This window comes from Lissotriton vulgaris, chromosome 8 (genome assembly GCF_964263255.1).
Source record: "Lissotriton vulgaris chromosome 8, aLisVul1.2, whole genome shotgun sequence".
In the NCBI taxonomy this organism is placed as follows: Eukaryota; Metazoa; Chordata; class Amphibia; order Caudata; family Salamandridae; genus Lissotriton; species Lissotriton vulgaris.
The window spans coordinates 707728480-707743021 of NC_141696.1; the positions used below are offsets into that span (position 1 = coordinate 707728480).

The 14542-nt window shown below is 42.4% G+C and overlaps 1 protein-coding gene across 1 annotated transcript in view; it reads right to left on the bottom strand.

Moving 5' to 3' along the window:
* Positions 1-5525: 5525 nt before the first annotated feature.
* The window catches only part of FRMPD4 (FERM and PDZ domain containing 4), a 1562866-nt gene continuing 1553849 nt past the window's right edge, over positions 5526-14542 (bottom strand). The window contains exon 17 of the mRNA XM_086934577.1: positions 5526-7434. Coding sequence (XP_086790703.1) covers positions 6083-7434 — 1352 coding nt within the window. The 3' untranslated portion in view covers positions 5526-6082. The remainder of the gene's footprint in view (positions 7435-14542) is intronic.

The window sequence follows — 14542 nt, forward strand, 5'->3', positions numbered from 1 at the left end:
ACCATTTTAAATAAATTCTGTGCTATCATGTTCATATGATGGGATTAAGGGTACTCATGATTTTAGGGAAAAGTCCACATATTGACACAGTAGTTCCTAAACTGATTCCTATCCCAAAAGTGTAGGTCCCTCTAGTGGATGTTGTATAACTATGTGAATGTTTGGTAATGTATGGATTCTCTACTCTTGATCCTAGATTCTGGACTAGGGACACTGGGGTTGGGGTCTAGATTATTATAGGTTAGATTCTAGGTCCCTTTACTTTAAGAGCTATCCATCCCATAATGCGACCAGCTGTTGGAGCTTGGGCCCAATCAAACATTTATCTCCAGAAGGACGACCTTTCTAAACAGCACGAGAGGTAATAGGAGAAATCTATCACTTGCTAATATCTCATTTCAGTGCATCCAATGAATCCACTCAACAACTTAATCTGGGTTTCATAGGGTTTAAATATAAGTTTAGAAACAAATCAATGTTGGCCAATCTCAACATAATAATATAAAAGAACAGGAAGAACATGATAAGACCAAATCTCCTATAGATATTTACAATATAGAATACGAGGCAGATGACTAACTCTATGACGAAGATACAGATGATCAGGAAAAATAATTGAGTATTAATTTTTATTTAAAGATTCTCCAAAGTAGGCATGAGCAAGCTGTCTCTCCCTACACTACCTTAAAAGGGGCAACCCTAAGCTAAGAAGCATTTGATAAGGGTGAAATCAGAAAGGTGTAAGCTGTTGGAGTCTTAGGAAGACAGACAACAAAAGCATAGGTCTGCTCCCTGTGAAAACCTAAGATGACTCTCCTGTACCTCACTTTGTCCAGCATAAAATATCGATTGCAGTCAGAGTGGACAATCCCATGTGATATTTGCCGGTGAATTTCCATAGCTCGAGTACAACTGGATACTTTCACCATCTTTCCTACATCGAGAAGTTGCAACTTCATTCGTCCTTGGTCATTCCTCTTCTCACCCATGAGAACTCACCTCCTTGCTCATTACCACGTTTCTCTGCCAACTACGTCTTCTCATACCTTGCTATCTAAAGAAAACGAAACCCTACTATGATAACTAATGAGGCTTTCTCTCTCCATACCTGCAGTGGATCTACATTGAAGGATAAATAGGAATTATATGTTACACTCTAAACATGAACATGGAACAAACTGTTTCTCGGGCCTCCTCTAGACAACTTTAGCAGTTCCCAGGGTTACTGAATATGTGCACATTTCTACACACAAACAATAAATGCAGCTCCTTAATATATGTGTAACTTCTAAAGAATTATGAAAATGTCATTCTAAATGCATGTGCATGAAATACATTTTTGTTTCATGTATAAGTGCTTAAACATTAGTTTACACATATTCAAATTAAATAATCTCACAATGGGACACATCTATGTTAGCTTATCCATCACATTAATATATGTGTCACATAAACCCTTACTACTCATGTTCTATTCATGAGTATGTCATGTGCAACACTTTAAATGTGCAATACTCCACTCCCTTTAGTAACATTAATTACACAGAATATATTTGAATGCTGACTATGCATGAAAATTACGCACTCCAACAAATTCTCAGATGCGATCAAGTTTACACTGCTCCAGATTTCTAGGGTAGGGCTGGTTCAAAAATTTATATTTCTTTTTGCTCGGTATACTTTGTGTCAATGAATTGTCTGTTTCTGATGCAATCATTTGAAAAATATCATTCCTGATGCAATCATAGCATGTTAGTCCATCTGGGATTTTTGGGCGGAGTTCTTTATAGTGCTACCTGTTTGTCAGTTGCCTCATGATCACCTGTTAATACTTAGCTGTATGCTGTATCAATATCCCCCTCCCCTTGTCGGGTGGGTCGATTGTGAATTTATAGTTTGCATTTTATAGTGAGTAGAGTAACCTTATCTCCTTTATTTATTTTAAATGGTTTGTAAGCAATGCTTATTTGGGTATGCACAATGTTCTGAAAGCCTAATAACTCATCAAGTGTGACAGGGGGTAGAATGTTGTAGGGAGATGGAGACCTGTAGTATCTGTATCTCTATCATCTCGTTAGTCAGGAAAATATTCTCACTCTGACCATTCTGAAGAGCCCCCTCCCCCTTTGTGTATGTGTTACCACCTCCTTTGAGGTGGTGGTAAGATATTAATGTTTTGTGACCGGATTTCAGTCGCAAAAATGTAATACAAATCATAATGGAATGGGAATTTGAAAGTGACGCACGCCCCTTTGAACATTTCAAAAAGGTTTTTTGTTTTATTCTGATATACCTAATTAGAGGGTTAGCGAATACTGAAAAAATTAGCACATGACTGAAACAATTAGCACATGAGGCCCCCCCTATGTGCTGCAAAAATGCATAATGCATTGTACCCCAGTGTAGTGGCAGTCAAGATCCACAAGATGGAGCACTGGTGTAAAAATTAAAAACTTTCTATTAGCCATGATTCATTTAAGAAAAGAGAAGTAGTTCGTCAGCTATACATGTGAAAAAACCACAAACCAACTACAAAATCATGAAAATAATACATCAAAACAGACAAAAAGCAAAAATACACAGGATGAGACCAACAGAATCTAAGATGTGCTGGCAAAGGCAGCTATGGACCATGCCTTAAATAAAGTAGACAAGTGATAAACATATAAAGGAGGAATACTGCAGGGGCAGGCAGTAAGGGGCTTGATGAGATTATTAACTCCTGGCTTTTTTCTCATTTTTCTCTCTCTCTCTTTTGGTGACTTTTCTTTCTCTTTTCTTTTCATGCTCATTTTGGTACTCACAGAAGGCACTTACTCATCAGTGAGTAAGTGCCTTCTGTGAACACCAAAACGAGTAACATGCAGCACCTTTGACAATGTATGGCTGTTTCTTATTTTAGCAAAGGAGTTACCTTATTTTTCCGAAGAGCTATGTAGGGTAGTTATGCTGAGAAAAGAACACATTGGCTCGAAAATCAGAACCGGAAAAACGCATCATTGCAAGTTTCTCACCTTGGAATTGTGTAACACACACTTTATTACCCCATAATCTCCCCTTCTGAGGCACAGAACTTAGAATCAAGGGCCGTAAGTACACAAAAATAGGAATTGCAATGTCATAATTTCAATTTTGACCGAATCACAATTAGGAAATCGCAATTCTTAATGTAAAAAAACGTATCAACTTCAGATAGCGATTACTAATGGGGTTGCAAATAGACCTACCTCATTAATATTGAGGTAGGTCGCAATTTGCGACGCGTTTGGAATTGCAGCCATCACAGAGATGGTGGCATGCTGGGTTCAGAAGACCACAATACACGTGATTGCTTTTTAATAACGTTTTTTTTCCTTCATTGAAAACGGGATGCGTTTAAAAAATAAAATTAAACGTTTATGTTACATTTTTCTTGTGATCCCTTGGATCACTGCCTGCTATTAAAAAATATTTGTTTCAACACCCACAAAGGTGAAGGGGTCCCATGGGAACCCCTACCCATTTGCGAACGGTTACTACGACAACTGAGATGTCAGTAAAATAATGAATGTTTTGCGACTGTAATTCGGTCGCAAATCATTCATACATGGCCCTGCAATTCAGTATTTGGAAGAGACGCCCTAAACATGCCCCTTCCAAATACCAAATTGCTAAACCCAAACTGCAATTCAGAAACATGTTACCAAATCTCAATTTGTGGCTGTACATATGAATAAGCATATTTGCTGTCCGAAATGACCTGATTTTGTGAATCAGGTCGTTTTTCATGACCCAAAAAAATGCTTTTGTACATATGGCCCCAAGCATTAATAATGCATCTAGTAAATCCCTCAGCATATGGTATTTTCCCAAATTAGTGGGCATATTTACTAGCCCCTATTGCCACCGGAGCGTCACTTTTTTTGACGCTCCAGTGGCCTACAGCCATTTTCATATTTAGAAGGTGGCGCTAAGAAACTTAGCATGGCTTAATGCCACTTTGTAAATATGCCCTTTTACACTTGAAGTCCTCTGAGGCAAAGGGGCAGGCAATGGGTGTTGCTGTGGGCATTCCACCACATCACCCATTCTGTTTTGATGCTGCCCCAGATTTACAAGTCTGAGGCAGCGCGAAAAACTAACGCCATGAAAGACCAAGGGCTAGAATGGTAATACAAGGAGAAACTATTAATTTCTCCTAGTTTTTTGCTCTTTTCATGTGAGCTGCATTGTGCAGCACACATAGAAAGAGCAAATCACTATTACTGATTGTTCATGTGCAAGAAGGTAGCCCTTCATAAACATAAACAATCGCCCCTGCTGCGCAGGCACCCATGTAACATGGCGGCAGGGTGTCCGCGCTGGCCCTGGGCAGCTTTTTTTGAGCCAGTGTTAAGGAAAACACAGGGGTGTTCCGTATTCTTGTGAATGCCCAACATCTGTTTTTGTACACCTGTAGAGTGTAAAGTGAATACTTTGATTTATCCCGATATTTCTCCGAGCTAGAGCATTATACACACCTCAGAAGCCGAAAGTGGCAAATTCTTCTCACTGTTTCAGAGCGGTGCTATCTGAAAATCAAACTCCATGAAATATCGGATTAAATTAATTCTATTTACACACTGTGGAGGCTCTGGTCTACCTCTCTCAGCCTCATAAGATCACTGTGCTGGGAACTTCTAGGTTTCTCTAGCGTTCAGCATCGAGGTGACACTCGAGTTTCAGTGATTCAGGGTGTGTGTTTTGTTATCAGCGGTGATTTGACTGCAATTCTTGTCTTTAATGCTAGCCTCTTTTGTCTAAACTGTCTTCTTTCTTTGTGGTGCCTTGGGTCTCTTGCTCTGGGGCACTAGCCCATGAAGTCCCATGGTTTTATGCTTCCCACCTACATTTTCACAGGATGGTTTCGTGCATCAGTACGGAGAGGAGCTGTCGTTTGGCTGATTCTGATGCTGCCTCATTTATGTTTCTGGTGTTACTAGGTAAAGTTCAGTTTTCCTTTTCTTATCATCGTTGGAGGCTTTGATGGGTGGCCTTCATGTTGTTTGCACATGTGGCGACCAGTCCCTTCACTTTATCTTTTGAATAGCTCAACAAAAGTTTCCAAATGTAATTTTGTGGTGCCTTTTGTCATTGTTCTTAATAGTTGTATTATTTGGTGTGGCCCATAAAACGGGCATTGCTAATATTTGAAGTAAAACATTTCCTGCAATATAAACAATACAGTTTGTATATGCACAAAATCTTTAGTAAGACGTTTGAGTAGAATAATGATTGCATTTCATTTTTTTCTGGGAGTTTCTGGCACAAAGGTGTAATACCTAATATGAAGATTTCTCTGAAACCACCCAACAGCAAATCAAATATAAGGCATTGCAACGCTAAACAACATTTATATTAAATAATTTTAACTTGCATGAAATCAATTTTTTACTGCAGACGATAAACATACATGTTTTCAAAAAGAAAACGTGGCAGGCAAGTATATTTAATAAAAGATTCAATTTATTTTATATATATATATATTTCTAATACGCCTCTTTAGCCGCTCCAATTTTACAGTGAATGTATTTCGCTATTACCAGTGCTTAAAAATTATAATTTAAAATATTAAATACTGTATTTATATACACTATAAGTTCATTTAATATATCTAAACATGAGCAAAGAGGAAAAAAGAGAAGAGCAGTAAAGCTCTGTACAGTCTGGAAAAGTTATAATTTGCCGGTAGGCTACACTATATGAAAAATAACACCAGCCTCTCTCCTGTTGCATTTTGCCACTTTAGAATAGAGTATACCTGGTTAGAACTAATATTAGTGGCCAGCAACAGAAAGCTTGTTGTTTCATTTGCAAATTTCATTTTCATATATACAATAAAATATACAGGAAGCAGCAGCAGAAAAAAAGATGCAGACAAGAAAGAGGTAGAGGCAGAAAAAATCAGAAAGAAATGGAGTGAGGAGAGAAGAAAAGGCACAGAGCAAGATGTGCGAGAAATAGGGAGAATAAAAGTAGTTGTTGCAGTTAGTTGATGTACTAGCGTCATTAAAAGGATAAAGTATGGCTTTGCAAAGGTAGATAATACAGTTAATTTCCTAGTTCACTTTTTAAGGGCCGTCTTCAGTGACCGAGGCAGAGTGTTTACAATGGCAACCATGTTAGTTGACTGGCGGGCCAAGAGTTTAACACTGGGATCACTCAGAATCTTTCCTGATGCAGTTTCCGCTGCTTTCAGCAAACATATGTAGTTCATGACAACTTCGTCTATCTTAGCAACAATTTCCTGCTGCTGCTTTTCAGAGCTCATTGCTTTAACTAAACGCATGCAGGCCTCTGTCAAGCAACAAAGTAGCTGAAAGCTGGAAGTCATAGCTAAGAACATTTCCTGTGGGCTTTTTTCAGCCATGGCCATTTTCCTGCAGGCACTTCCCAACTGTCTTGATTCTGTAGACAACAGTTGCTTGTATTGAGAAAGTTTCAAGTCATGTGTTTCCAGGCATACGTGATCCTGCTGACCCACACTTGATCTTATTAGACCAAGTAGCTCATGAGCGTCTTTTTGAGCTGCGAGGAATCCATCTGCCATCACATACGTGGTTTCCTTTAGTACATGTATCCTTGAAATTCTCCAATCAGAGTTCATGCTATTGACACTGGATTCCATTCTCTTAGCCACATCCCCAGGTTCATTTTCACAGTGGGGGATATGCATGTCAGCTTCATCAGACTCCATGACTCTACTTTCTTGGTCAGTGGAGTTCGGCAGACTGGCTGGTATGGGCAATTCAAGTGGCACCTCTTGCAGATATAGGCATGACAGTTGCTTGATTTCACCATTGTTGTCTTCCTCATCCTCGTCGTCATCACAGTTGTTTGCTGTTTTAAGAAAACAATAACTAAAGGGACCGCGGCACCTCCAGTTACTGGCATCCGGCTTTCGCAATGGCAATGTACGAAACTGCTTAGACTCCTTTGACACTGGGCTACAAAGCGAAGATCTTTTGCTTTCTTTGCTGCTTTCACAACTAGAATTCATAGAACCTTGAGAATAGCTCTTGGATATTTTCTTACCCAGTGGGAGTTCCGTTCTCTTTTCAAATGTGGAGGAGTCTGCCTCTGTGACGTCCAGACATTTCAGACTTATTGCCATCTTTTTTCTCTCTGTGTCAGTGTCGAATCCGGTGGAACCAGGGCCAACACTGCTGCTGCTGCGTCTCAGCATTTTACGGCTCTTTTGCCTCCGAAGACTGCCCCCAGTCAGGGTGCTTTGCTGTAGACTAGAAACGGTTGCACACATCTGCTTCATCTGGGGGCAGACGTAAGGGTTTTGATTTTGAATTGGCACCTGTGATTCTGTGCAAACGCTGGGCGATGAGATGATATCAGCTTCATGAAGCATAGAAAAAGCTGAAGGCATGCCTCCTTGTCTTCCCTTCACCGGCTCTGTGAAAGCTACACTAGGGGTAGTAGAAAAACAGAGAGAATAATTAAGCATTCATGTTCTCTTGTATACATTTACAGTTATGTGGACAAAGCACATGTTTCAGAGAGGGGAATCATAAAATAATGGGAATCATGTCAGTCCTATCTACATTTCTTGAACTATTACAGGGAGCTCTATTAGAAGATTGAGCTTGCACTGACTCTCCTGTCAGGCCCACTACTGAGCAGTGGTGACACCACTGAAAAAGGTTTCAAATTGACTGCAAAAATTAGGCAAGTAAGTTCCTCACTAATTTTGGCAGTGGCATGTCCATAGAAGACAACCATATAAACCACATCAATTTTACACTAAAAGCCCTCCACGTCTCCCCAGTGTCCTGCTCCCAAAGAGTAAGGGACACTTGTGGTGCCAGAATATCGAAAATCAGCCCCTTAGTTATAATCGTGTTAGGAGTATTGGTCTGAAATCCAATGTTCAGGGCCTCTATCTTGAGTTTAGTTCATCCCACCTAAGAATGAGCCAAGAATACCTAAAGGAAGTAATTGATTTCACATCTCTAGGGTGTTTTTATGTGAGAGTGTAGTGCAGGTCTAGCTATAACATGTATTAGTGGGATTTTTTTAATTGTTGGTTGAATTACAAACAGGATATAAGTGTCAGTTATTTGTATTAGTAATGTAGAAATATTTTCACAAGTGGTTAGTAGCACTAATTGTTTTTTCTCTCAAAGATCAAGGTTGATTTGGCCTGGGGCGGCAGGCACAGGTAAGAACGGTGAGGCAGGGCAGTTGTGAGTTGGCAGATGACAGGATAAGTAAAATTAAATAAAAAGGTGATCGCAAGGTAAGTGGTTTTATTTATTTTTTCATTTAATTTTACTTACCTATCCAGTTGTCTGTCAAGTCCCCCTGCCCCGCCCCAATGCTCTTACCAGTGCCAGCCGCACCTGGATTTGGCCTCTTTGGTAGGATTAAGGTTCCCAGCACTCAGCGACCCTTGCAAAGGGATTGCCTCTGTCATGCTTCTGAGCTTAAAAAAACAGAACATGAGAAGAACCAAGGGAATTGTCAGTATATGCACACCTTTAAAACGAGAATGCTTAGGAGAAGGCCCAATATAATTTTAACAAGAATGAGACTATCATTCTCTCTAAACCCTCTTCTAAAGCCAGAGGAACTGGCCTCTTCCAAAAGGATCAAGCCAGACAATTTAGAGCATGTGAAGCTACAGCAAAAGTAGGAGTTTGCCAGCTTAGGTAAATGCTTGTATGTTGAAGGTTTGAAAGCAGAACAGAGAGGTTATTTATTTCCTCTACAAATAGGCCAAGCTATGACAACAATTTTCGTTGTAGCAGTTGTGACAAAGAAGCATAAGACCTATTCTCTCTTGTCCCAGTTTCCTGCCTGGCCGTCCAGTTCCTTCTGATGCACACTCGACTCTAAGACGAAGGCATCTGTTTCTACTGTAGCGAAGGTTGATGGTGGGTAAAATGACTTCCCTTGTGTCAGATTCTCATCTCCTGCCCACCAAAGAAGATCCAGCGCAATTTTTAGGGGATCTTGATGATATCCATCAAATTGCCCCATGCTGGATCTACTACAGACAGAGGCCCCGCTGAAGAGCCCTCATGTGCCGATGTGCAGGAATGACCAGCAGAGTAAAGAATGCCATCAACCTAACAGATGGAGAAATTTAAAGACTGGAAATCAAGCTGCCACAGATACTAAATGTCTTGGATATTCTGGGCAGGAGGAAAACACAGAGGTATGTTGTGTCCAATACTGTCACAATTAACAGAATGAGCTAGGAGGGCTTCAGTTGATTTATGTAGATTGATGGAGAATGGCAAGTTAAACAGCAGAGATGCTGTGGTGTTCAGGTGGTCGAACACATCTACATTAGGGCTGTCTTGAGTAGCCAATCATCCAGGTATGGAAACACTGAGATCCCCGACCTGTGCAGATGTGCCTGAACCACCACCGTCACAATGATGAAGAAACTTGGCGTCAATGTTAGTTTGAACTGGTAGTGAGTGAAGCCAACCATGAACCACACATACCTCCTGTGTGACTACATGATCAGTATGTGAAAATGTGTGCCCTGCAAGTCGAAGGATAACATCCAGTCTTTTTATTCTAGTGCCAAAAGCATGTGAGCCAGAGAGCGCATCTTGAAGTTCTGCTTAGGCAGGTAAAAAAGTACCAGACCCTGAGGTCCAAGATTGGACAAAGCCCTCCATTCTGTTTTTTTTAAAGAACTAGGAAATATAATGAGTAGCATATCTGCCCAGTTTCCTTCTCTGAGTCCAACTTAAACTTTCCTTTCTGCAGAAGTGGTGCCAACTCTTTCTGGAGAATGGGTGTGTGGTCTTCCAATTTAAGGGAATGAGGCAGGAAACTGAAGAGGCTTCTGCTTGAAAGAAAGAGCTTATCACTTTTTGTACAATTTTCAAGACCCTTTGGTCCATTGTAATAGCCTTTGGGCATGAAGATTGGATGACACCCTTCCCAACAGGCTGTGCACCTATTTAGAAGTGATAGAGACTGCACCTCAGCTTTAATAGTGCTACTACCTTATTACCTACTGTGTCTCACATAGGGGAGAGAGAGACAGTGGATCAGGGGAAGGAATGGAGAAAGTGGGCAGAGGTGTAGCTCTGCCTGAATAGCACCCAGAGACACTAAATTACATCCTGTTTGAGTAGTGTGTAGTATTATGCTCCAGTGCGTTTCAAAATGAATGCTTTTCTTTCCATAAGGATAAGCAAAGGACTGGACATTTTTTTTATTGAGTCGTTGTTACATTGCTGAACCCTAAACTTGAGCATCCAAACCCTGAAAAGTCTATGACCACTTGTAATGCTAGTCTACTGCAGAATGACTTGTACTTTGCCCAGTTTGCAAAGCCATAGCAAAAAGGACCCCAGGACATAAGAGGCGAATGACTCTAACTCCTATGAGTGATGTCATGGCCTTGTGCCAGCATCACCTCGCTGCCTTAGCACTGTGCATCTGTTGCTCTCACTGTCCTTCTCTGTTTTACCCCATGTTTCCCTTTTACTGTTATCTGTACCTGTTAATACAGTGCTGATCATTATTGCTTATTTTGTGCGTTTTAGTTAAGTTATCTCCTGTCTGTTACCATTGTGACCTGTGCTTTTTGTTCAATTTGTCTCAGTGCCTTTTTTTATTGTTATTGCTATTTGTGAAAAGCGCGCCTTGCTGCTTAAGTTTCTGTTTTTCCCACCAATTCCACCTCCCCGTGCCCCTCCCTGGACCTACTTAATGGAGGCCGCAGCGCAGTGGAAGTGCGCCAAAGGCAAGCCCATCTGCACCCACCCACACCTGGAACCCTGGCCCTCTGAACACCCACAGATTCCTCTGCAGAACTCAGAGCCCTGGACCCGGGATGCGGCAACAACAGCTGCTGACTCTCATCGCCTCGCTCAACATTCGGACCTATCACCTGCTGCCACTGCCTCTTTGCCTGCACCTCAGGATAGCCCACCCGCACTGAACCGTTCACAACACCCATCTCACTGAATTTGAGCGCCTTGGATACCAATCCACTACCTCCTACTCAACGCCGATCACTCTGCAAACAAGCCACTGAAATCTGGAACACCATCACCAACCTAATGCTTGACGCTGTCTCATTACTGAGACCTGCCTCAACCCCCACCACCACCCCTGACATTGTCACCACAATGCCCAAAGGATACAAAATGATATATCGGGACCACACCAACAAACATGGAGGAGGTATGACCATCATACAGAGAGAAACCATCCACTGCATCACCACTGAAGATCCCACCACACAACACTGATCAAGGAGCACCACAACTTCCAACTCCAAACTGACAACAGAACAACCATTAGAGGTACCCTCGCATACAGACCCACTGGCCTATGCCTCGGCTTCTGCAGTGCCATACTCAAATTCATTGCCCCAACCGCCATCAACTCCAAACACTACATCTTCCTCTGTGACCTCAACTTACACCCCGACGACCTCAAAGACTTCAACACCACCAACCTCCTGGAAAGCATGAGCAATATCGGCCTCATCCAAATGGTCACTGACCCCAGTCACAGTGCAGGACACACTCTGTACCCAGTCTTCACTGCCAGGGACAGAGTCAAGTACAGCCATGTCACCAAGCTCACCTGGGCCAACCATGCCATCGTCCACTTTACCATCGCAGGAGCACCTTGCACCACTACCAGGACATCAAGCTCATCCCACCTCAGCTGGATCAAGGTGACAGTGACACAATGAACGGATGTTCTCAACACCACACATCCCAACCCCGCGACCAACCTCAATCCGACTGCCGAGAACCTCTCCACCTGGATCACCAAATGCGTTGACAGAGTTGCCCCCATCAGTCCTCCAAGACCAGTAGATCCACCAAACAAGCAAACTGGTACACACCAAAACTCTTGGTCTCGAAACACAACTGCAAATGTCTAGAGATACAATGGTGCACCAGCAGAGATCCCACAGAATGAGCCACCTTCAAATCAGCCCTCAACATATACCATCAATGCCTGAAACAAACAAAAAATTGTGGCAATGGTAGACCGCCTCACAGCCGGCTACAACTCAACAAGGAACTCTTCAACATTGTCAGAGAGTTCTCCTGTCAGTCAGCCACTGAGAACACGATCTCCCCCTTCCTAGGATCTCTGCGACACCCTGGCGGACTACTTCCAAAACAAGAATTCCATCATCTACTGTAACTTTGAACTCCAACCCACAGACCAACACAGCCTCCTCAAGCCTACTGACACCATGCACAACCTTCCCCTCACTGCATGGGAACACCTCACCACACAGCTCCCCTCAGACATCATTAACTCCATTGACTCTGGAGCACCTACGGCCCCCTTCCCCCACCACTTTTTAACCTCAGAAGCCAGAAAATCTGTTGCAAACTCACCTCCATTCTCAACGCATCCATGATAATGGCCACCTACCCAGATCAATGGATATGTGCAGAGGTCAGATCCCTCCTCAAGAAACCCTCCACCATCCCCAACGATCTCAAGAATTACTGCCTCATCTCGCTGCTCCTCTTCTCTGCCAAAGTACTCGAGAAGGCCATCAACCGACAACTCATCGAACACCTGCTGAACACCTCCTAGACCTCTTCTGCAACAACCACAGCACTGAGACCGCGCTGATAGATGCCACCGATGACATCAGCAACCTCCTCGACCGGGAAAACATAGCGGCTCAGATCATTCTCGACTTCTCAGCAGCGTTCAACACTGTATACCATTGCAGCCTTATCAAGAGACTTTGCCACATTGAGATCTAGGGAGATGCCCTCAAATGGATTTCTTCTTCCTCACAGGACAACCCTAGATAATCTTCTTAACAGCTTTCATGTCTGAATGCAAGAGCATCATCTGCAGCATCCCGCAATGTTCATCCCTTAGCCCCACCCTGTTCAACACCTACATTACGCTCCTGGTCAACATCATCAGAACTTATGACCTCAACATAATTTCCTATGCAGATGACACCCAGCTTATCCTCTCGACTCCTACAATCCCAGCTCCAACTTCCACAACTGCATAATGAGCATCTCTGAATGGATGAAGACCAACAGTCTGAAGCTCAACACAGACAAGACAGAAGTGCTGATCTTTGTAAACAACACCTCTCCATGGAACAATACCTGGTGGCATTCTGACCTCAGACCCACACCTACGTTAACAGACCACACCCTCAACCTTGGCATCACCCTGAATAGCAAACTCACCATGAAACGCCAGATCAACATAGTCACCTCCGTTTGCTTCCATAACCTTCACATGCTCTGAAAGATCTTCGCATGGCTCTCCGTCGAAACCAGGAAAAATGTCACCCAAGTCCTAGTCACCAGCAGACTGGACTACAGCAACACGTTCTATGCAGGAAACACCACCCAACCCCTGAAGAGACTTGAGACAATACACAACTCGACTGCCAAACTCATTCTCAACTTCCTCAAATAAACCTACATCACCCCCCACTTCAGGAACCTCCACTGGCTTCCAGTCCAGAAAAAATGGCAATTCAAGATGTCGATACATGCCTACAAGGCCCTCCAAGGACCAAGGACCAACAAGCATCAACCACCGCCTGAATTACCACCAAGCCTCAGACACCTGTGCTCCGCCTCCCTCGCTCACATTCCACGCATCCATCAGAGCCACAGCCGAGGGTTCTCCTTCTCCTACCTAGCTGCCAAATCCTGGACGACTTCCCCTCCGCCTCCACACAGCACCTTCCCTCATGGAAATTCAGATAGGGACTCAAGAACTGGCTCTTTGACTAATCACAGCAGGATCCTAGCATCTGGATACCCTCACAGGTGATTAGCTGCACTCTACAAATCCAAATGATTGATTGATGCCTAGTAGTCCTTACTTTCCCCATGCCCAATGGACAGGGTCTGACAAATCCATAAACTGTTTGCTAAGAGATTGTGTCTAAGTAGCAAACAAGAGAAATAAGAGAGACGTTGTTACATACTCAATTTTGTTCTGAGATTCAGGTAAATGGCACTAACCTGAACAGTCATGGTTAAGTATGACATTAAATATCAGCAATATGTACACTGATAATTTTCCTTGATATCCAAAGATCACACAATATCACTACACAGCCCTACCGACCAAGGGTATTAAAATGTTTCGAAAACCTAAGCTGAAAACCAGACAAATGTCTGAAATCAGTCCAGACAAAATGCAAAGACTTCAGTCTTTTCAAGTGCCTTTCCCCATTTAGACATTTGTCATCTTCACATAAACAAGCCACCATTAGCTCTGGGTCTGACTATTTCAACCTTGCAAGGCTTTTATTAGTCACATCCTTAAGATAACAATAATTTGGGCTTCATTAAAATGTCAAAGCCCAAATGTAACCTTCTTCAGTAGGGTAGACTCTCAAGTGCTACTCTTCAATGTGCTCGAATTCACCAGCTAAAATGACTAGATTATCAGATGTCTTCCGTTTAGTATTTTTTCCTACATTATAACCCTGCTTTCCATACACTTCAGTGATAATGGTTGCTTCTATTAGCTTGAATTAAAAAGGGTTAACACTATATTTTCCTATTTT